At 39.9% G+C, this 21454-nt stretch overlaps 1 protein-coding gene across 17 annotated transcripts in view; it reads right to left on the reverse strand.

Moving 5' to 3' along the window:
- The window catches only part of UNC79 (unc-79 homolog, NALCN channel complex subunit), a 239117-nt gene that overhangs the window by 114948 nt on the left and 102715 nt on the right, over positions 1 to 21454 (reverse strand). For all 17 annotated transcript variants that reach the window (XM_082733281.1, XM_082733285.1, XM_082733276.1 and 14 more), the window contains 7 exons: positions 20752 to 20981; positions 18306 to 18477; positions 16734 to 16964; positions 6914 to 7104; positions 6215 to 6338; positions 4106 to 4246; positions 1534 to 1755 (listed from right to left, as the gene is read on the reverse strand). In XM_082733281.1, coding sequence (XP_082589407.1) covers positions 1534 to 1755; positions 4106 to 4246; positions 6215 to 6338; positions 6914 to 7104; positions 16734 to 16964; positions 18306 to 18477; positions 20752 to 20981 — 1311 coding nt within the window. The remainder of the gene's footprint in view (positions 1 to 1533; positions 1756 to 4105; positions 4247 to 6214; positions 6339 to 6913; positions 7105 to 16733; positions 16965 to 18305; positions 18478 to 20751; positions 20982 to 21454) is intronic.

A 21454-nucleotide genomic window follows, 5' to 3' on the forward strand; every position in this document is an offset into this window, starting at 1 on the left:
CTAGAAATTAAGGAAGTGTTCAAAGAATGATGAGGAATATGTCAAAAGAAAAAAGGAAGGAACTCCCACTAGTCAAATATGGGACAATATGAGCATCAAAATACAAGTAATCATAATAGTAGATTTTAACTCATTGAATAAAATAAGAATTCATGAGTACATGCAAGTATAAGAAGATGAACAAATAAATACAGAAATGGGAGAGAAGGGAAACTATTTCTTTGGTAGAATGCCAGCTAATAAAAGATAATGAAATTTAAAAATTATCATTTTGTTAACCAGGATCACTATGATTGATCCAGGCATGAATCATCCCTGGATGCTAAAACTAGTAGGTAAAAGTCTGATGAGAAAAGGAAATCTCAGCCTGCCAGTTACTTACTAATTACAAAGGGAAAAGTAGTGATTTTGGAGTAGAGAAATCACCTTAACCAAGTTATCACCACTAGTAAGGCAACATTATTGTGCCATGTGCCTCCGGATATGATGCACTGGAAAGGATATAACATCACACCAGTGGCATTACTGCCAAAAAAGGTTTAACCCAAATAGATTCGTGACATCAGACAAACTCAAATTGAGGGACATTCTAAAAAATAACTGGACTGCAGTCTTCAAAAATGTCAAGAACATGAAGGATGAACAGACTTAAGAACTGTCTGGATGAAAGAAGACTAAGGAGACAGGACAAATACTTGCAATGAGTGATGCTGGATTGTTTCCTAGATTAAAAACATCTTTTTCTTTTACTATAAAGATTTAATTATTATGTCAATTTTTAAAAAATGATTAATTTCTGTGGGTCAGATAACAGATAATAGTATTACAACAATATTAATTTCTAGACTTTGATATCCTGATTTTGTACTTGGTTATATATGAAAATGTCCTTATTCTTCAGGAAATACATACTGAAGTGTTTGAGGACAAGGGGGCATCACCTCTGCAACTTACCTTCAAGTGTTTATTTTAAAATTTCTACAACTCATACATACATATACAGATAGAGAGAGAGAAAGAAATATAATAAATGTTAATATCTGGACAATCTGGGGGAGGCGTATTTGGGAATTCCCTGTACGTTTCTAACACTTTCATCAGCCTAAAATTATTTCAGAACAAAAAATTAAGAAGAAATGTCCTCCTGATCAAAGACTTTTATATGTTTCTTCTGAAATTACCTTCAAAAATCAATTTATGCAATATATTTAAATCAGTCCATCACTACAGAGCTGCACCTTTCCTTTCCCAACAATAGCATCACTCGGTTCACCAAATTTGTTCAATAGAATCAATTCTAATGATACTAGAGTGTTTCTAAAATTCACATCCATTCTCATATGTCAACATCATTGCAGATATTCATACAGTGTTTTTCAGACTCCCTTGGGAGTCCCGAAAGGAGTTTTCAGAATGTCTTAAGTGATGTTGCATCATTTCATAAGTAAGAGTCCAATACATAGCAAGAATCACTGTACAATGCGTTCCCTTATTCTTCACTGCAGAACTAAAGGAAGCTCATGCTTCAGCTACCTGCTTCAGGAGAAGATCAAACATGAGGATGAAACAATTTAGATTCATTTCATCATCTTCACAATCAAAGTCAATAGTCCTTCCTCCTGGGTGTCCAAAATTCTTGAAAGGGCTACGAAATGGACTACGCATAGGACTCCGAAATGGACTCTGGAAAGGGCTATGAAATGGACTCAGCATATTGTGCTGAACTCGCCGGCCCGGATCAGAGGCAACACTCACCTAGAAGAAAGAACACCAACACGTGTAAAGGGACTCACAGAAGCCAAAAGGGCTACATAAAATATCTGGGGTCTTGTGGAAGGTATTTTCAGCTGTCACACTGATTTCCTACCTTAGTCAATAACATTAGTACTTCCAAACAGTATAGATCTTCTCAAAATATAAAAATAAGAAATAAAATCACTGACATGAGGGCTCATGTCTATTAAAAAAAAAATGAAACAAAATCATCCAAACTTTGTGGCTAATGGTCAGGTGAATGAAATATCAGCACCTTGAAGAATAAAGGTAGCTGTCTTTACCATTATATTGTTCATCCCATCCACATTTCCAATTAAACTAAATTAAACTACCTAAAACCATAACCTGAAAAACAAGACCTTACAAAAGTATTACAAGATCAGTTTTAGAATCATAAGCATAAAATCTGTTTAATGTGATTGGTTAAAGAAGAATGGCATCTGGATAATAGAATTATTAAACTACCATGGGTAAACAGTAGATGTCAAACCTGTTGTACTGGTTATTGTCCATTTGCCTATTTCAAGCCCCTCACTGCCTTCCTCTGCCCTGCTCTATGCCCAAGGATGCCAAGGTCAGAGTATCTCCTGGCTTTCTTGCTAGCTGGTTTCTAGTTAGGTTCAATCATTGGGGGCACCAGTAGAAGCCCTGCAGCTGAAGGGGAGAGGGGTGGAGGTATATGTCCACCCCCTTCCTACTTTGATGCTACAGCCTTGGCAGTCTCTCCATCATTCTTCCAGCCTCTCTTTCCTTAACATTTCAGCTCTTAATGGAATCTAGGAACTCTTTTCCTTGTCCCCTCCATCCTGGGGCTATAACAGCTTCCCACTGAGCTGACTGGCATCTAGGTGCCTCACCAACCCTTACTGCTCCCTTAATCTTCCCCATAACTCTATAGAGTTAGATTATGCAGAATCTACATGAAAGTCTTTCATTTGAACCACTGGGATAAGTTCTGTAGCAGGATAATTACTGACATATCTGTACTATATATCCCTCTGAAATTTTCCCTCTTAAAAATCTCTTTAGGGGAGCCTGGTTGGCCCAGTTGGTTGGGCGACTGCCTTCAGCTCAGGTCATGATCCTGGAGTCCCGGGATCGAGTCCCGCATCAGGCTCCCTGCTCAGTGGGGAGTCTGCTTCTCCCTCTGACCTTCTCCCCTCTCATGTACTCTCTCTCTCTCAAGTAAATAAATAAAATCTTAAAAAAAAAAATCTCTTTAACAACTAGCAAGTTCCCTGAGTACCATATTTGAGTAAAAAAAATAAAAAATAAAAAAAGAGTACCCCATCAAGAACCAGAATACCTGGATATTGACAGTGTTATCTAGGGCAAATCACTTCAGCCCACTCAACCTCAGGTTAAGTATTAATAAAATGAGGATAATGAGTTCTTCTCCAAATGCCTCACACCGTTCTTGTGAACACATTGCCCAGTAGCCCAGTAGAAGGCACCAACTAGTCAACTAAAGATTATGGAAAAAAGAAACAAAATATAAATGTTTGCCAGCTGGTTCCTATGAGGCAGATGAGAAAAAAAAGTAATGATTAAAATAAAAAGAAAGCACTGGATGCAAACTATGATCCCATGACTTTGACTTATTTCCTAATCCCTAAATATCAGGTAGGAATGATAGTGGGAAAATGGTATGGGGAGGCTGATAAGGGCAAGTTGAGCATAGTCCCTGCTTACCATCCCATGACAGTGAACCTGGCCAGAACTGATGCTTATTTGGGAATATCAACACATCAACAGAAGCTCTCTGAGGTGCTGCTCCAACATAACAAACAGTCCCAATAGTTTTCCTACACTTTAGCCCAGACTATGTTGACTTTTCTCATTCACAAAGGTACTAAAGGGTCCAAAAAAAAATGGGCTCAATGGGTCCACAGTGACAACATCACTCACAGTCCCCATCAGACAATCACATCTTCTCAAAACATGATAGAACAAAACATCCCAACTTCTCATCCCCAAAGTTAAGCACTCATCTGCCAAACAGCTGGTAAAGAATTGTTGTTCATCAGGAGACCAAAAGGAAAAAAAAAAAAAGGAATAATACCTCCAAGCTAACTCTTTTTGCTTTTATCAAGGGTAAGAGATAGCTAACAAGTATGAGCAGGAAAAAAACTCGATAATTTATTGACCATGATTATATGAAACATATCTTAAACAATGATTTCTATGATTTAATGTATTGAAAAGATTAACAGAGTGAGATGGGATGAAAGAGCATTTTCAGAGAAGTTTATTTTGATGCTACTTTTGGAGCCAGTAGAATTGACAAAATCTTAACAAATAAGACAAGAACAATTGTGGCAATAATTACCCTTCGAGCTGCAAGGTTCCCTGCCAGTTCACTGACTCTTGATTTTCTTTGATTTGCCAGTTCTTTAACAGAATTAACTCCATCAGAAAACATACTTATCAATAGTTGAAGTGGAACCATGATGTCTAACTCTGATAAGACCTGTGGAAAAAAGGCATATATCCCCCCCCCAAAAAAATATAAACTTTAAAACTCAAAGTAAAACTGCATTTACCATTTTTTCCCAAAGCGAACGACTGAACATGAGGATATTCAGCCTTATGCACATTCCACCAGCACAGCAACCCTCAATTTTTCATACTAAAAAATCAAAGTTGTTATTGAACCTGCCAGCTTCCCCACTCTCCACATCCCATAATCGCCGTGTTATTTCTATTAAAACTTCAAAGTATCTCTTGACACTGTCTCCTCCTTCCCATAGAATAGTGGCTTAGTTCACCACCTTCCTTCTGGAGTAGTGGAACTTGCATGCAGTCCTCCCCCAGTCCATACGCCCCTTGGACCTGACTGCCCCATCTCATCAGCTCATGTATCTTGCCAAAATCTAGCAACTCTCTTTCTGTAATGAGTTTTTGGAAGGCGATGCCTCCTTCCTTCAGGCAGAACTAATCCACCCCTCTTCTCTGCTTCCTTGGATAGAACTCTGTATACACATTTATTAGAGCAATTGTCGTTTTTCATCATATTTGGTTGTTTGATACCATCTCTCCCAGTGTGAGCTCCCTGAAGAAAGGAAGTATGAAGAAAGGACCATTTCTTATCCCACTTTCATCACAGTGCCAATTACAGTGCCTGGCACAGAGGAAGTCTATAAATGTTTCCACAGTAAATTAACAAATGAGCCAACGCCAATCACTATTCTGTTCACACTATTCCCCAAAAGGTTAGACCAGTGGTTTAAAACCTTCAGCCGCAGCACCCTGTCTTCAAACCAGCACTCTGGGAAAGCCCTTTAAAACACAGCTGTGATTGCTCTCATCATGGTGAGGCTAGAGGGTGATGGCCCTGTGCACTCACCCCTACAAAACTCAGCCTAAAGTGCGGATGACTGAGTGACAACACCCAGCCATCTGTGGAAGGACTGGCTTTCCTAAAATGAGAAATTATCTTATTGAGATCTACCAGGGCATGAAAAGTGTCCAAAAGGTGACTTAAAAAAAGGGGGGGGGGATTCCTTTGCTCTTTATCAGTTATGAAAGATGTCATTCCTCAATGTAGAACCAGAAAGGTATCCGCATGACCTGAAAAGCTCTTGGTATCATACCCGTCTGTGATTCAACAATGTAACAGCACCCATGGCTAATCTAAACACTGACTCTAACCTCCTATTTGGAAACTGCCCCCACTTCTTGTTGTGCACTCGACTCTATTTAATAAATGTTTAGGAACAAGCACTAAATAAATACGAGGCATGTGCCAGATGCTGAGAGGAGAGGGTGAAGGGAGGCATGAATTCAAACATGAAAAGGCCTGCCTGGTTCCTATTCTCCAGGCATCTGCAATCAGGGGAAGAGACAAAAACAAACTGAATATTAGGCAGAATAACGTTTGCACAAAAAGCCTATGTGAATACTGGGGGGGAAGGAATAATGAATTCTGAAGGGAAAATGGGGGTGTGAAACAGCAGCAGACTTCATCGATGAGACCATTTTTAATGGTTGGGATTTAAGGATAAGCTGGATTACAAATGCAGACCAGAGAGAAAAGTATTCCAAGCTTGGGGGAGCAGCAGGAATGCCTCCCTAAGTCAGTAGCTGTCAACCTTTCCAAGTAAAGGACATATTTAATATGAAATTATTTATTAGGACGCCCACAAGATAGCTATGGTACCTTTAAATCTATTGATAGAAAAACACATAAGGACCAAAGCTATTATGAATTCAGTAACAGTATTGCATAAATCAGTATTTTGTTAACCATAACTACAGCCACATATATTTGAAATCTAGGTATTCATCTGTGCTATGAGTTATTAGTCTATAGACAGTCCTCAGCAAACATGTGAATTTATGGACTCTTTGCAATAATTTCCCGCTCCTCTACCCAGGGATCTCAAATTTCCAGGCTAAGAACTATTGCCCCAAATGATGAAAAGTATCATCTACTTACATGAAGCCACAATAAAGCTTGTTCCTGAACAGAGGAAGGGTATCCTGTGAACCGGCAACTAATAAAGCCAAACATTTCTTCCAATGAAAAAGGTAGAGGACAGAGCTCAATGTCAAACATTTTGCTGGAAAGCAGAGCCAACAGAAGTAAATGACCAATGGGCATGGATGAGGGCCTCCCACTGCATTTTTAACTATACCTTACCTGGGGGACCCAAACACTTCTGATTGGTCTGTGTTCTGAATGGCAATATCATGTTTCATTTTACTATAATAGTTTATGTCATTAGAACTGGTATGAAGAATTCATATGGTTGTTAACATTAGTGTTTGTACTCATCCTAGGCTCAACAGAAGGAACTGCATTTCTAAGGAATTAGAGTTGCTCCCCAGCATCTAAGAACATTTTCCCTTTGCATTTTCCCCACTTTATCCAAATCATAATTATATTTAAAAATAAGCAAACAATATGGTGTATCTATTATTCCACAGAACAAAATCTTTTCTGAACAATTCCAAGTCATCTCAGCCCAACTGATAGCAACTGCTTTGTTTTGCATCTTCAAATTTCTCTACAAGTCTATTAAAAAATAAACAAGATTACATGAGATGCTTAATACCATGCCTGGCACACATTACATGCTCAATAAATGTTAGACATCATTATAATTATGGTGACTTCATTAAACTACTTACCCACCTTAATACTTCCCTGAATTCTTTCAACTGGTTATCTGGGACTTCTGTTCTGATGGCTTCTAGCCACTCCGGCATAATACACTCCCACACAGACTGACTGATCACATTGTAGGGGATCAGGCAGAGGATTCGGTTGAGCCCTTCCTTCAACTGAGTCACTGTGCTGCAGGATTTATCCCAGTATCCACCAACCTGATGGCATTTCCACAGCCACAGGGGAAAAGAGCAAAACACACCTGGTTAGGATTATACTCTAAGGACTTCCTAAAGGAAACGGGTATGGAGAAAGACCACAATCCATTACATCTGAATCCTGGGCCAAGTATTTCAGTGTGAGATCTGTAAGAATCAGTAAACCACTAGGATCCATTAGTTACAAAAAAAGAAACCATTGTTATAAATAGGTCCAAATATCAATTCCAGACTGAATTTGAACTGTTCTACTGCAGTCTTTCCAGATCACACATGAATTAAAACTCCCAAGATTTATTCATAACAGGGTGAGCATACTATACAATACTATACTATTGGAGCATTATTATTTCTAAAGTTGGACAAACCCATTACAAACATGTGTAGTTACACCTGTGCTTCAGAAGAATATAGATTTCTACTACTGGACACTTTGCACTGAATATTTTCCATTATGGAAAACAAAGTGGCAAAGAGCACTCTTTTTGTCTCTGCTGCATATCATGCCACAATTTTTTTCCTAAAAATGCTCTAAGGCAGGTTGAATTCATGAACAAAAAAGAGATACTTTTTTACTAAGTAAGGTAGCATATTAATTTTCCAGTGCAGATAAAACTCAAGTCACAAATCTGGGTTCTGTTTGTAATTCCAATTTTAGGTAAAGATCTTATATTCTTATTAAATGTATCAAAGTAATAGAGGCTCAGATATCTACTTGGTATCATATTGTCCAAAATCCCAGATGACTGACTGGGTATTTTCAGGAAGCGACTACATTTCCGGGGTTGTCACTGTTGTTGTAAATTCCAGAGACTCAGAAGAGCTGACATTGACAACGTTGGCAGCGTGGGGTGTATCCTTGCTGAGACTCCTTTGGCCGTGTAATGTAGAGGCAAGCCACATAAAGCCCTATTGGTTTTGAGTCACATTTTGGAACTAGTATCTCCATGGTGTTCCTAAGTTGTCCAACAGCCAGACAATGGATCCTTTGACTTGGCAAAGCTGGTATATTTAAAAAGATTTCTAGAATGTTCTCACCCTAAACAAATGTCCTATTACCAAAACGGGAGGATCAAATTGATGAGACACACAAAAAGATTACAGCCAGCCCTAAAATACTTCCCTAGCAAAATTCTAGAACAGAAATCAGATTTAGAACAAATATTAAAATTTGCCCCCACCATGAACTCCCCTCCACCTCCTCCTCTTGCAAATGACCCAGTTGGAGGCCCATATTCAGAGCTTGATAGGAGCTATTATAGAGGCCTTCCCTCCAAAATTTTATTGGGCTAAAGTGTACTCAGAGGGAAGGGGAACATCCTAAAGCCTTTGCCAAACAATTTATTAAAATATTGCAAAGCACACAGCTTCAAATATACATGTCTTAGAATATAGGAATCTTCTGTTTTTCCCCCTTCACTGGAAATCTTCTCTCATTGTTACAAAGAATTCAAATGAATGCAGTTGATCGGGCAGGCCAACTCCTTCACTAATGTTATTAGCAAGACTGCTATCTCATTCTTTGAAGAATTAAAAATAACTGTCCTCGCCTTACTAATTGGCTCTCTGCAGAATCATCATGGATCCAGAGGTATCCCAAAGCTCATCCATGCTTATTATCAATCCCAAATCCTCCCCTCTTCATTTCAAGATTTCTGCAGATACTATAAACAGTCAGGACATTGGAAAAGAGGGTCCCTGCACTGAAGAAACACTCCAGGAGTGACCATCTCAGGCCTTTGCCTCCTCAAGCCCACTCCTCAGAGCCCTCCTCTAAACTCAGAACTCCACCCAGACATGCTCAAGACTTCAGGCTCAGCACAAATAATGTTGTCCACCTCCCACGCCTCTCCTGCCTTGAACTGCCTGCTCGTAAAAGCTCCATGCCACAGGAGAATGTATTATTTGCTCCAATCAAAACCTAATAGACAAATACATCCCTGAGCCCTCTCGGACGAGGGACTAAAAGCTTGCATCTTTTTCCTCCCCTTTGAGATGTAAGTCTCCTACCACCCAGAACTATCTCTCTGAGATGTCAACATCTAAGAAAACAACTCTGGCTCTCAGCCCCAGGGGTGCCTGGCTTTCACTTGTACTATTGCTTACTGTCCTAAAACAGGAGACATTTACTCCTCCACCCAAGAAGCTCCAATTAACAACCCCCTTAGCAAACCTCCATTGTCGTTGTCCTTAGCATAACCCAGCCTTCACGAAGTTAACTTCTTGGGGCGCTTGGGTGGCTCAGTTGGTTAAGCATCTGCCTTTGGCTCAGGTCATAATTTCAGGGTCCTGGGATTGAGCCCCATAGCAGACTCCCTGCTCAGTGAGAAATCTGTTTCTCCTTCTCCCTCTGTGCTCTCTCTCCCTCTCTCTCTCTCTCAAATAAATAAATAAAATCTTAAAAAAAAAAAAAAAGTTAACTTCTTTGCCGACTGAAATAAGTAACTGCCTGAGGTTGACCCTGACTGAAATAAGTAACTGCTTGAGGTTGAACCCCAGCCTTCATGAGATTCCATATCAGGGCCAATAAAAAGAGTGTGAAGGTCTCCTCCACACATACTCATAAAAATCTTTAGCCTTTACACTGAACAGGTCAGCCACTTGTTCCATCTGTTAGAGATACAATTTGAATAACAGTGAGGATGAAAAGTGCATATAAGCACCAACTCTTAAATAAACTAGCGAGTTTTGTATTTCTATGACAGTTTCCTATTCAGGTCAACAGATCTCCCTCAACTCATAATTGCACTATGGCCCAATAAGCCCATTGTAAGTTGAAAAATCATGTAAGCTGAAAACACACTTAATACACCTAACCCACCAAATAGCACAGTTTAGCCTAGCACACCTTACACGTGCTCAGGACACTCACATGGGCCTACAGTTGGGAAAAATCATCTAACACAGTGTCTATTTTTTAATGAAGTGCTAAATATCTCACGTAATGTGCTGAACCGTGGGGACTGCAAGTGAAAAACAGAATGGTTGCCTGGGTGCGGAACGGCTGTCAGTGTAGTGGTTGGCTGGGAGGTCAGGCTCACTGTCCTTACCCAGCCACAGGAAAAGATCAAAATTCAAATTCTGAAGTAAGGTTTCTATTGAATGTGTATTGTTTTCGTACCATCATGAAGTCAAAAAAATCATGAGTTGGGGACCACTTGTATTCATGTCTGCCTGTATGTTTGTATAGGTATATAATGTATATATGTGATATTTTCTTACCTCTGAATAGCACTGACAAATCAGTCTATAAAATCCATTAAAAGATATTTATTCCAAATGAGCTTTAAAAACATAAGAGTTGGGGTGCCTGAGTGGCTCAGTTGGTTGAGCATCTGCCTTGGGATCCTGGGATCAAGCTCTACTTTGGGCTTCCTGCTCAGGGGGAGCTTGCTTCTCCATCTCCCACTCCCCCTGCTTATATTCCCTCTCTCGCTATGTCTCTCTCTGCTAAATAAATAAGACCTTTAAAAAAAGGGGGGGGGGGCTTATGTAAGTTAAATATTCCCCAAACTCTCAGAAATAAAGAAAGTAACCCAAATGTTTATCAAGTTCATGCAATTTGGGTCAATCTTTGATAAATAAGACTAAGTTTACATTGTTGGTCTAGTAAAAACAGTTGTGTCTTCTGAGTTATCAGCACTGAATATGGTATGATTATCAATTTTATTCTACACAGGGTTACTAGTCAAATAAGCTAATACTATATTTGCTAGATGTTTAAGATTATGAAACTAATAGATTTCATTTTAATTAAGTTAAATGATTATTCTTTTTCTTAAATTTTATTTATTTATTTGACAGAGAGAGAGAGAGAGCACAAGCAGGCAGAGTATCAGGCAAAGGGAGAGGGAGAAGCAGGCTCCCTGCTGAATAAAGAGCCTGACACGGTGACCTGAGCCGAAGGCAGTTGCTTAACCAACTGAACCACCCAGGTGCCCCAAGTTAAATTATTATTCTGACAAGCTTTATTTCAACTATAGTTGTGCTTTATAATATGTCTGCTTAGAAGTAATTTCCAGGGGCAAACCAAGTAATTTCACTTGGTTAAGTGGTCAACTCTTGGTTTTGGCTCAGGTCATGATCTCAGGGTCCTGGGATCCAGCCCTGTGTCGGGCTCCACACTCAGCTGGTGGGAGAAATGGTGTTCTGCCTGGGGATTCTCTCCCTCTCCGTCTGTCCCTCCCCCCACTCATGCTCTCTGTCTCACTCTAAAATGAATTTTTAAAAAATAAAAAATAAAATAAAATGAATAAATAAAACTTCAAAAAAAAAAAAAAAGAAGAAGAAGAAGAAGTGGCATCCAAAATCTTTTTGGCAGCTTGAAATTAGAGTTAAACTAAATTGTATGAAATGATTTAGATATTCATTTAGATATTTAGATATTTAGTTGAATATCTAGATCATTTCTAAATAAGACAAAACACTGACACATTAATTATTGAATATAAGTTCATCTACCTTGGGATCCTTATTTTGACAGAGAGACTGAAGATACTTTGATCTGTTAATAAATGTTCTTTTTGCCATACTGAGAAATTATACTATAAAGCATATAGCTCAGAAGTTATAAGGCAGTATATTCATAAAATTTGCCAATATGCTACAAAATGCGGGTGACAGGCAATTCACAAACTGTCTACCTCCCGGTTTTCTCTGAAAAATAGAGGTTAGGAAGTGTTGAAAAGCATAATCAATATATGTAAGCAAAACCATTTGAAATAATGGGTGAAGGAAAAAACTCTGTTTGCAAAATATTCAAGGAATGTACAAATTACATTCTGTCCTAACGTCATTGTTTAGAGGCTGTGTGAGGATCTCCAGGTTAAAAAAGAAGAAAGTGGGCGCCTGGGTGGCTCAGTGGGTTGAGCCTCTGCCTTCCCACATTGGGCTCTCTACTCAGCAGGGAGCTTGCTTCCCCCTCTCCCCTGCCTGCCTCTCTGCCTACTTGTGATCTCTCTCTGTCCGTCAAATAAATAAATAAAACCTTTAAAAAAGAAAATAAAAAAGAGGAAAGTGAAGGACAAAATCCTGAATGGAAATAAAAAGTTGTAAGAGATGGTGTGGAGAGCAGGGACAGAGAAGAGAGAATCTTAGCAGCTTGTGTGGTCAAACTGGCCAAGATGAAATGGATTAATTATAAGGTTTTTTAAATGGGCTTTAATTTTAATAGTGTAACAGTATACAACTTGACTTTGGCTTTCTTTCTCTAAAAACGACAAAGTTTCTTAGATTATTGGTCTGGTCTTAATAAGAAATTGCAAAAGGTTTTTCTTTATCTTTTCAGTAATGTGTCTAGGAACAAAGACTCTGTCTTACCAGAATTCCCTGTGACTTATGTTGTCTTTATAATGTCTTCAATCACTTAAGAGAACCAAGTCTTCTCAATTAAAAAAAAAATAAAAAAATTTAAAAAGCTGGGGCACCTGGGTGGCTCAGTGGGTTAAAGCCTCTGCCTTCAGCTCAGGTCATGATCCCAGGGTTCTGGGATCAAGCCCCATATGGGGCTCTCTGCTCAGCGGGGAGCCTGCTTCCTCCTCTCTCTGCCTGCCTCTCTGTCTACTTGTGATCTCTGTCTGTGAAATAAATAAATAAATAAAATCTTTGGGGAAAAAAAAAAAGCTGACTTTTTTTATAATCATGTTACAAACTATATTTACTTTGGAAATTTTGTCATTTTGGTTACACGGATAACTAAATATTATTTTACAGTGACCCCATGATCCTGGTCAAGCAAGTGTTTAAACCATTTAATATTTTTTACAACTTTTGTATTTTACCTTCCCCAAATCATATCCTAAATTAAGTCCTGATCTCAAACTGACTTTCAAATTTCTGACAGGGCCCCTAGAAAAATCTCAAAGGACTTTTACTTTTCTAGTAAAAAAACCCAAAAATCAAAAAACATTAAACTAACCAGGTTTACTTGATATGTTGAATTGCACAAAAAGCATCTTCAAATACAAAGAGATGTTTAACCTTCCCTAGCTTATATTTGTATAGGTAAAAGTTTTTAATACAAACACTTCAGGAGCTCTGTGAAACTTCTAGAAATTTGTCAGTGCCCTTACTGCTCATGACATATCCTCATGCTGCTTTGCCCGATAGCTGACAACGACAGCAGAATGAGATCGTAATTCCAGTTACTCTCATCAGATCTTTGATTACAGCCATTTTAAGTCTCTTATCATTTACAGATTGTTACTATTTTATATTGATGATTTCCTGAAAGCTCTTGCAATCAGCCACTAGACAGAATGCTTTAACTTCAGTAAAAAGGACCGTCTCTGAGACCCATGTAAAGGACGATGAGAGGCAATATGATGGTTTTGCATGCCACTGGCCTGAGTCAGGATTCCAGAATTCTGGTAGAGAAGCTCATGGGTTCATACAACTGCTAGCCCTAGATCAAGCCAAACAAAAATTAACTACATGGGGCTGAATGAACTTATGAAGAAAGATGATCTTTTTTATTTTTATTTAGTTATTTATTTATTTTTTGGTTTGGAGCACTGCTGTCTCTTTACTGTTCTATTTTCTGGAGAGAAGGTTTTTCTTAAGTTATCTATAATTTATAACAACCTAGTAGATTACATCTTTGTAAACAGCAATGAAACATTTGTCCTTTTTTGTCCCCCCGTCTGATCCCTCCAAGGTTCAGAAACTCTTGGTGAGTATTCTTATTTTCATGCAGAAGTTTAAGAAGAATCTGTTCTCCTTGTATTAGAGCATAATTGGAAAAGCTAGTTATATCACCAAGACTTTGACTGGGGTGTCATATTTTACAAGTATGTGCATAGAATCAGATATGGCTAGGCCGTTTTAAGGAAGGAGCAAATGCTTACAAAGCCCTCTTGGAAGAACCAGCCTGGTACCTGGCTTATGGGAATCCCAGCCTCTAACCAAATAAGACATGGCACTTCCTGGCCAGCCCAGGAAGCTTAAAATATTTTGGTGACCTCAAAAAGAGAGAAATTTACCCAAATCTATAGGCACTACAAATGAAGAATGATGACAAGTTACTGACTTGGCATCCTGACCTCTAGAGGTTTATAAAAGCCCCATCTGAGATTCTCCATAAAAACTCCAGCAAAGTGAACATCGTAAAGTTCTATTTGGTCAATTACCATTCTCACTGCATTTACAGAAATAATTGGGCCAAATTTAATAAGACTAGACTTACTCTGTGAAAAAGTAATCTTACTTTGGTTATCTTTGATCAAAATGAGGGTGATTGAAAAGAGAAATTTTATGTTTCATTGGAAAACTATAACCCACCCTTGTGAGTTATCAGATTCTAGTCCTGTTCATTGTCTTTGAGCTATTTTTCACCTCTTCATAAACTGAATCCTGCTATCTTGCATACTTTTTAAATTTTTATTTAATTCAATTTTTTTATTTAAATTCAATTTAATTACCATATACTGTATTATTAGTTTCAGAGGTAGAATTTAGTGACTCGTCAGTTGCACAGAGCACCTTGTGCTCATTCCATCGCGTGCCCTCCTTAATGCCTGTCACCGAGGTACCCCATCTCTCAAGCCCCTTCCCCTCCAGCAACCCTCAGTTTGTTTCCTATGATTAAGAGTTTCATATGGCATCTTCTTTTATTTTTCCTTCCTCTTCCCTATGTTCATGTTTTGTTTCCACATATGAATGAAATCATATGGTATTTGTCTTGCACATTTTTTTAGTAACTAATGTTTCCAATTTTTCTCCCATCCTGCTGACTTCGTATCACTGAAAACTAAAACCTGACCCCCCAAATCCTTACTGAGATTTAGGCTGTCTTGTTCCAAACCCCCACCAGCTAGAGCAAAATGACTTGCTAAGAACTTCAAAGGGCTTACTGGGGCAACAGCCTCGGCCAGTGAGGAAGCTCACCGAACGCCCGCATCAGCTGTGCTCTGCTCCAGGGGCATTGATGTCCTCCATTATCTAAAGGTGTGGTGAGCCCAACATCTACAGATCTTGACTAGCTGTCCTGTGGCCTCAGAAACTATGTTTATAGTCTACTCTCACCATTAACCTCAGTTTTGTTTGCCCGTTTCTTCCTTGTCCTAATCTACGCCCTTGCTTCCTTTACAGATCTCTCCCTTCCAAGTTCCTAACCCGAATCCACAACAATCAACCGTGCTTCTTTTTTGAAATTTCAGGAGAAGTTTCAGATGGAAGAAATGGTGGAACACTCAGACCCCCAGATTTGGTATAAAGATTATTTTAATGAGAACACTGGAGCGAAAGAAGATGCAGAGAGAAACCTTACCCCAACTTCCCTTGTCTGACTGAAGCAGAGCTTCTAGAAAATATCACTTCCGTTAAAGGGAGTTGCCTGTGAATTCCACTCCTGTGGAGACAGACTGCCCAGTGCCACTCACATCAAAAAGCCCAAGAGAACCTTTTCTATCTTCTCATTCCAGCCCTTACACCACCCCACCCAACACACACACCTTTTATCTCTGGTTACTGAGGGACTACCATCACCGAGTATTCAGTGATGGACTGAGTACTGAGCCTAAGTGTAAATAAACTTTGTCTTTTCTCTCCTGACTTGGTCTGTTGCAGATTAATACGCAGGCCCTCAGCCACTGGACCCACGTTGGAAGGGGAAAAATTTTCCTCCCAATTCTTCTTATCTTTCAAGTTCAGAGCAGACCAATCCTTTACTATTCCAAAAGAAACAACAGAAAACATATCACGCAGTTGAAGAATGCCATGAAACAGGGAATTTCCAGTATGCAAAAATTCAATTTTATATGTGAGTCAGTAGGTGGCAGCAAAGAAGAAAGAAGCGTATCTTGATAAACAGAACTGCTCCGTGTCCCAGAAATCTAAAAAGCCACTCCTTTAGAGGGTCTGTGCTCTATTTTATCCTGAAAGGTCTTATTCAGACTGAAAAATTCTTCAATATCTCACTGAAAGCAACCCAAAAAATCACAAATAAAATTCAGAAAATACCTTGAAAAATTTTCATATATTCCTGCCAAAAACTGGTTGTGGACATCCATCCACCTTGCTAGGTTGGACACAAATTATATTGGTTTCAAAAAATATGGGGTCTTACTAGCCAAAACTCTGGAGCCTATAATCCATGGAGGCAGAAGCAAAGGGATGAGCTCAGAGACACTCGTCCTCAAAGTCAGAGGAAAAGGAACATTTTGGCACTTCATAGTAAGCCTTTTTTGGCATTCCAAATGGGAGGGCGGGGATTTCTACCATTCATCTCTAGAAATATATGTGAAACCACAGAAATTGCTCCTAGCCAAATGTTAGCCTTTCCACAGACAGTAGACCAGAAAAGGACCGAGCTCTAGCAATCTCTGGGAGAAACTTCTTTTTTTCCCCATTACTTAATTAAAAAACGTGTTCAGCAATGTCAGAAAGAATCCTCCCTTAAATTCTTAAAGATACTTTACACATTCATCTTGCCATTCTTCCCCATCCCAAACCAACATCAGAGCAGCCCATTGCCTAAAATGTAGTCGCTCAACCAACCTCGTTCAGCTGTATTAACTAAAATAAGAAGAGACGCTCCCTCTTCTACAGACACTGATAACACGCTAATGACTAAGAGCAGAGATTCTCCCAATGCCTCTCCAACAAGGTCCGAGTTGTGGGCCTCCACTTACCCTGGCGAACTCCATTGGTTTGGGAAGAAGGCACATGACCATGACATCAAAGCGAACATCACATACTGTCTTCAACCACTTGGTGACAAACTGAGGCTTCAGTTTTTCCACCAAACTCCCAACTTCATCATCCATCATATAGGCTGTAGAGTGAAACCACTGAAACACCATGGCCACCAGCCTGGCCAAGCTTTCCGTAGGTGTGTTCTCACTGGGTGTACAGAGACTCACCTGCAAATGGGCAATTAGACTCTGCTTCAGCCTCTATCCATCTCTACATAATTATTACACATTCATTTAAAAGCAAAAAAAAAAAAAAAAGTCCAGTAATCCATTCGAAATAAGTAGTTTTATAAATGATGGAGAATCGATTAACCTAGAAACTGTGTTCCTTGCCGAAAAGATGGATTGCAACAGTGATTTCCCCTGGAGACTGCACCTTTCAATAAGCCTTTTTCCCTATAAGAAATCTATTTTGTAATCTACACTAGATAAATGCTTTTTAAAAAGTTAAGTCTGCAAAGTGAAATTTCATAAATACCTTCAGTGAAAAAATAATCTACCTACATGTCCATTCTAAAAGTATCATATTCCGCTAAGGACTTTCTATCTGTAATAATTCTGAAAGCTTAGAGCCCCCTCATTCACCACATTATAAATAGGCTTTTTAAAACAGCTCATCATTTATTCATTATTCATTCTGTAATAATCTTTTATTAAGCACTCTAGTAGGGGTCAGGAATATACAGAATTAAAAAAATGCTACCCTTGCCTTCCAAGAGTTCACAATAGCAATCATTGTATCATTAGATAATAAGTTCTAGAAGCAAAACATGAAATTAACAATTAAATACCAATTTGGTAAGACAAAACAAAACATGACTTTTTCAGATAACCACGTGAAAGCATAAAAGAGATGTATTCCTATGGAAACTTAATCTGTCTCCAATGGGCAAAAACAAAAGCCTGCTTCTCTACATAAATGGCAAGTTCAGCTTGTGCAGAATTTGGAAACAGAATGTTTGATCTTTACTGAATGAATGTTGCCAGTGAATCAGTTAAAAACAGTCAACTTCCTTGTGTTAATATGGCTCTAATTTTTCTGGCTATATGCAGACTTGCCATAATTATACAAAAAGTACCACAGAGACTGAACTTTCAGGAAAAATGTCATGTATATAAATGGGATGTGAATGATCTGTAAATTATATTGACTCCAAGGTTTCACAACATACCCTAGCAATTTTTCCATTCGATGTCCATCAAAGGTGCATTTCAAACAGTCCAGGGTCTGGCCAATAGGCTTGATACTGGCTGTTCATTAGAATCAACTGGGGAGCTTTTTAAAAAGTTCCCAAGATTCTGGGGTGGGATGTGGGTATTCTTTAAAAGCCTTCCTAGGGAAATCTACTAAGCAACCCAGGGTTGAGAGTCACTATCCTGGAATATAGAGTACCACTGCTACGATTAATTTTCCACTATTTACTATTTGCTTCTTTAAAAAGAAGGAAATATTGCTCATCGGTGCAATGCTGTCGTGAGAAATAAGAAAGCGGGGAATTATTTTCTTACTAAAAACCATATTCCAAATTGACTGAGTAGCCGCTGGTCGTGTTTATCATCGTCCTTGTTGTCAAAGTCAGTGTTATCCAGGGAATGATGGGAAGAGGAAAGGCCCAGCTGCCGCCGGCGGTTCAGTTCATATTCCCGCTGCTCTGCATGAAACTCGGCTTCTTTCAACAAGCTGCCAGAGATGAGCAATGTTAGGTCAGGCCACCGAAACGCACATTCTAGGCGATGACACATTCAGAGTTACCGCTTCATGAGTACTCACTCCAGCATTCCTCAGCACTCTCCTTTCAAATGGCAGGAGTTACTCCAATGGGCCTAACTTCCTTTCCTTCCTTGTACTCCATTCCCATTTCAAAAATGAACAGACTGAGGCTCAAAGAGGGTGCTTCCTCCTATCAGTCAGAGTCAAGCAGGACTGATGCGCTCTGGCTTCCAGTCCACCGCCCACCCCACTAGACATCAGTACTCCCCCTCTGTCTAATCTGAAGTTGGGTGGACAGAGATGCACGCTACAAGGAGGGACTGAGGAATCTATACCCAAATCGAAAAATATTCAATACCTAATATTCAAAGATTTGAAAATGAGCAACAAAGACTCCTTTTTTAATCTGCTAAACAAGTCATAATTTTAAAAAATGAAATCCAGGGTCGCCTGGGTGACTCAGTGGGTTAAAGCCTCTGCCTTCGGCTCAGGTCATGATCCCAGGGTCCTGGGATGGAGTCCCAAATCGGGCTCTCTGCTCAGCGGGGAGCCTGTTTCCCCCTCTCTCTCTGCCTACTTGTGATCTGTCTCTCTGTCAAATAAATAAATAAAATCTTTAAAAAATAAAACCCAGTGGGGACACCTGGGTGGCTCAGCAGGTGAAGCATCTGACTTCCACTCAGGTGGTGATCTCAGGGGTCCTGGAATAGAGCTCTGTGTTAGGTTCCCCACTCAACAAGGAGTCTGCTTGTCCCTCTGCCCCTCCCCTGCTTGTATACACGCTCCCAAATAAATAAATAAAATCTTTTTTAAAAAATAAAAATTTTAAAAACCCAGTGTTGGCAAGGATGTAGCAAAAACTAGCCATTTCATACAGTGCTGTTGGCGTTATAAATTCATATACACACTCTGAAAATCAGTTTGGTAATGTATCAATAGCCATGAAAATATTCATACCCTTTGACCCAGCCAACCCTATCTGTCATCTACCCTAAGAAAATTAAAAATACAGAAACAGCACTGTTCACAAAAATATTTATCAAGAGCAATTTATAATAATAAAGAATGGAAGCAAGCTAGAAATCTAAAGGTGGGGGGAAATAATCTAGATGAAAATTATGTTTCCATTAAAAACGGTAAACATGGAAACTGTATAATGACATGCAAAAGAGCTCATGGTATAATGTTATACCAAAAAGAATAACACTGTGATTACGGTTACATAAATAAGAAGTGTATTTGAATACAACCAGAAGGACATGTGCAAAACTGATCATGATGATAGCAGTATGGGTAAGGATTTTTTTTTTTTTCGCTTTCTAAACTTTCCATAATGTTCCATGTGACAAACATTTATTACATTTCTACACCTGTCGCCACTGGAGTAAGAGACACAGAAAAGAGTCCCTACTCCTACAACTGACATTCTAATATTATTTCTTTAATTTTTATTTTTTTAAGATTTTATTTATTTATTTGACAGACAGATCACAAGCAGGCAGAGCAACAGGCAGAGAGAGAGGGGGAAGCAGGCTCCCTGCTGAGCAGAGAGCCCGATGGGGAACTGGATCCCAGGACCATGGGATCATGACCGGAGCCCAAGGCAGTGGCTTTAACCCACTGAGGAACCCAGGCGCCCCATTTCTTTAATTTTTTAAAAATCTTGCCTCGATGAGTGTTATACAGAAAGAGAACGAGTCTGGAAATTATCATTTCCAAAGCTCCTTTTACTGTCACGTGACAGAACGGAAAGCCAGCGGCCTGCAGAACCGGACTCTGCACTCACAGAGCCTGCTGGTTTACCCCAGTACCAAATTACCTCGAGTTCTCCCGCACTTAATTGTGCGCGGTCGGTGGGGGGTACCCCCTCTTCCCACCCCTCGCTCTGATGGGTGCCTGCTCTTCTTTTCCCCCGAGACCCTCAGCTCTGTGCTCCCACAGGACTTCCCACGGTGGTTGGCAACTGCGTGCTTCGGTTGTTATAGTCCCTCCAAGAGTAACCTGAAGGCGCAGACACCATCGTATTCTCTCCTGTCTTTCAAGCGCCTAACACCTGCCTGGTACAATCGATAAAACAAATACGGGATGAATGAATGAAAACATCGTCACTGCTTGATGGCAGGTGAGAGGCTGGGCTGGGGGCTCCTGAAGTTGAATTAACTTTACACATCTCGGGGCGGCGCGCAGAGTGGCTCAAAGCCAAGGTGGTGTTTGGGGCGGGCCCCGAAACCCGCTGCCCGTTACCTGATCACCGCCTCCACCGCGCAGACCAGCTCCTCGGCGCCGCATTCCCGAGTGTTGATGGGCGGAGGGGAGGTCTGATACAGGTGCGTCTCCGAGGCAGCCCCCACTTCATTGCTGTGATGATTTGAGTGGCATCTTTTGCAGTACCGAACAGGCCGGTTTCCGTGACGGCCACAGCACCCCGCTGAAAAGCAGGTGACCACCGCTCTTCTTACGTGAGAACTGCAGTTCTAGAGGCAAATAAATAAATACATAAATCAGCCAACACTGATCAATGAGGTAAAGGTGGCAAATGGAAAGCTAAGGGGCCACCGGAAGTGGCCGCACATTTCTAAACTTTCTACAAGACAGGTTGTCTTTAACCAAGTTAGATCCCAGGCAGAGTTAAAAATAAAGGTAAGAAGTGGGTTCTACTAGCTGAGTGGCAGGAACATCCTAAATGTGAGTGGAACTGTGTTGGGAAGCCCTCTGTTACCTCAGTCATGGGGTGGGGGTGGGGTTCTTTCTGGATTATTTCAAGTTAGTGTTTCAAGAGTTTTCAGCAGAAAGAGTGAGGAAAAGCCCCTGAAACTGTGACCCAGAGAGAGTGCATCATAGCACATCAGAACAGGAAATGAATAGTTTTAACCCCCAGATTAAACCTTCAACATTATTTTATCCACCCCTGGCAGAGCAGATTCCCACCACAGTTCCTCGGTCCTTG

This window comes from Mustela nivalis (assembly GCF_964662115.1).
Source record: "Mustela nivalis genome assembly, chromosome: 6".
NCBI classification, from domain to species: domain Eukaryota; kingdom Metazoa; phylum Chordata; class Mammalia; order Carnivora; family Mustelidae; genus Mustela; species Mustela nivalis.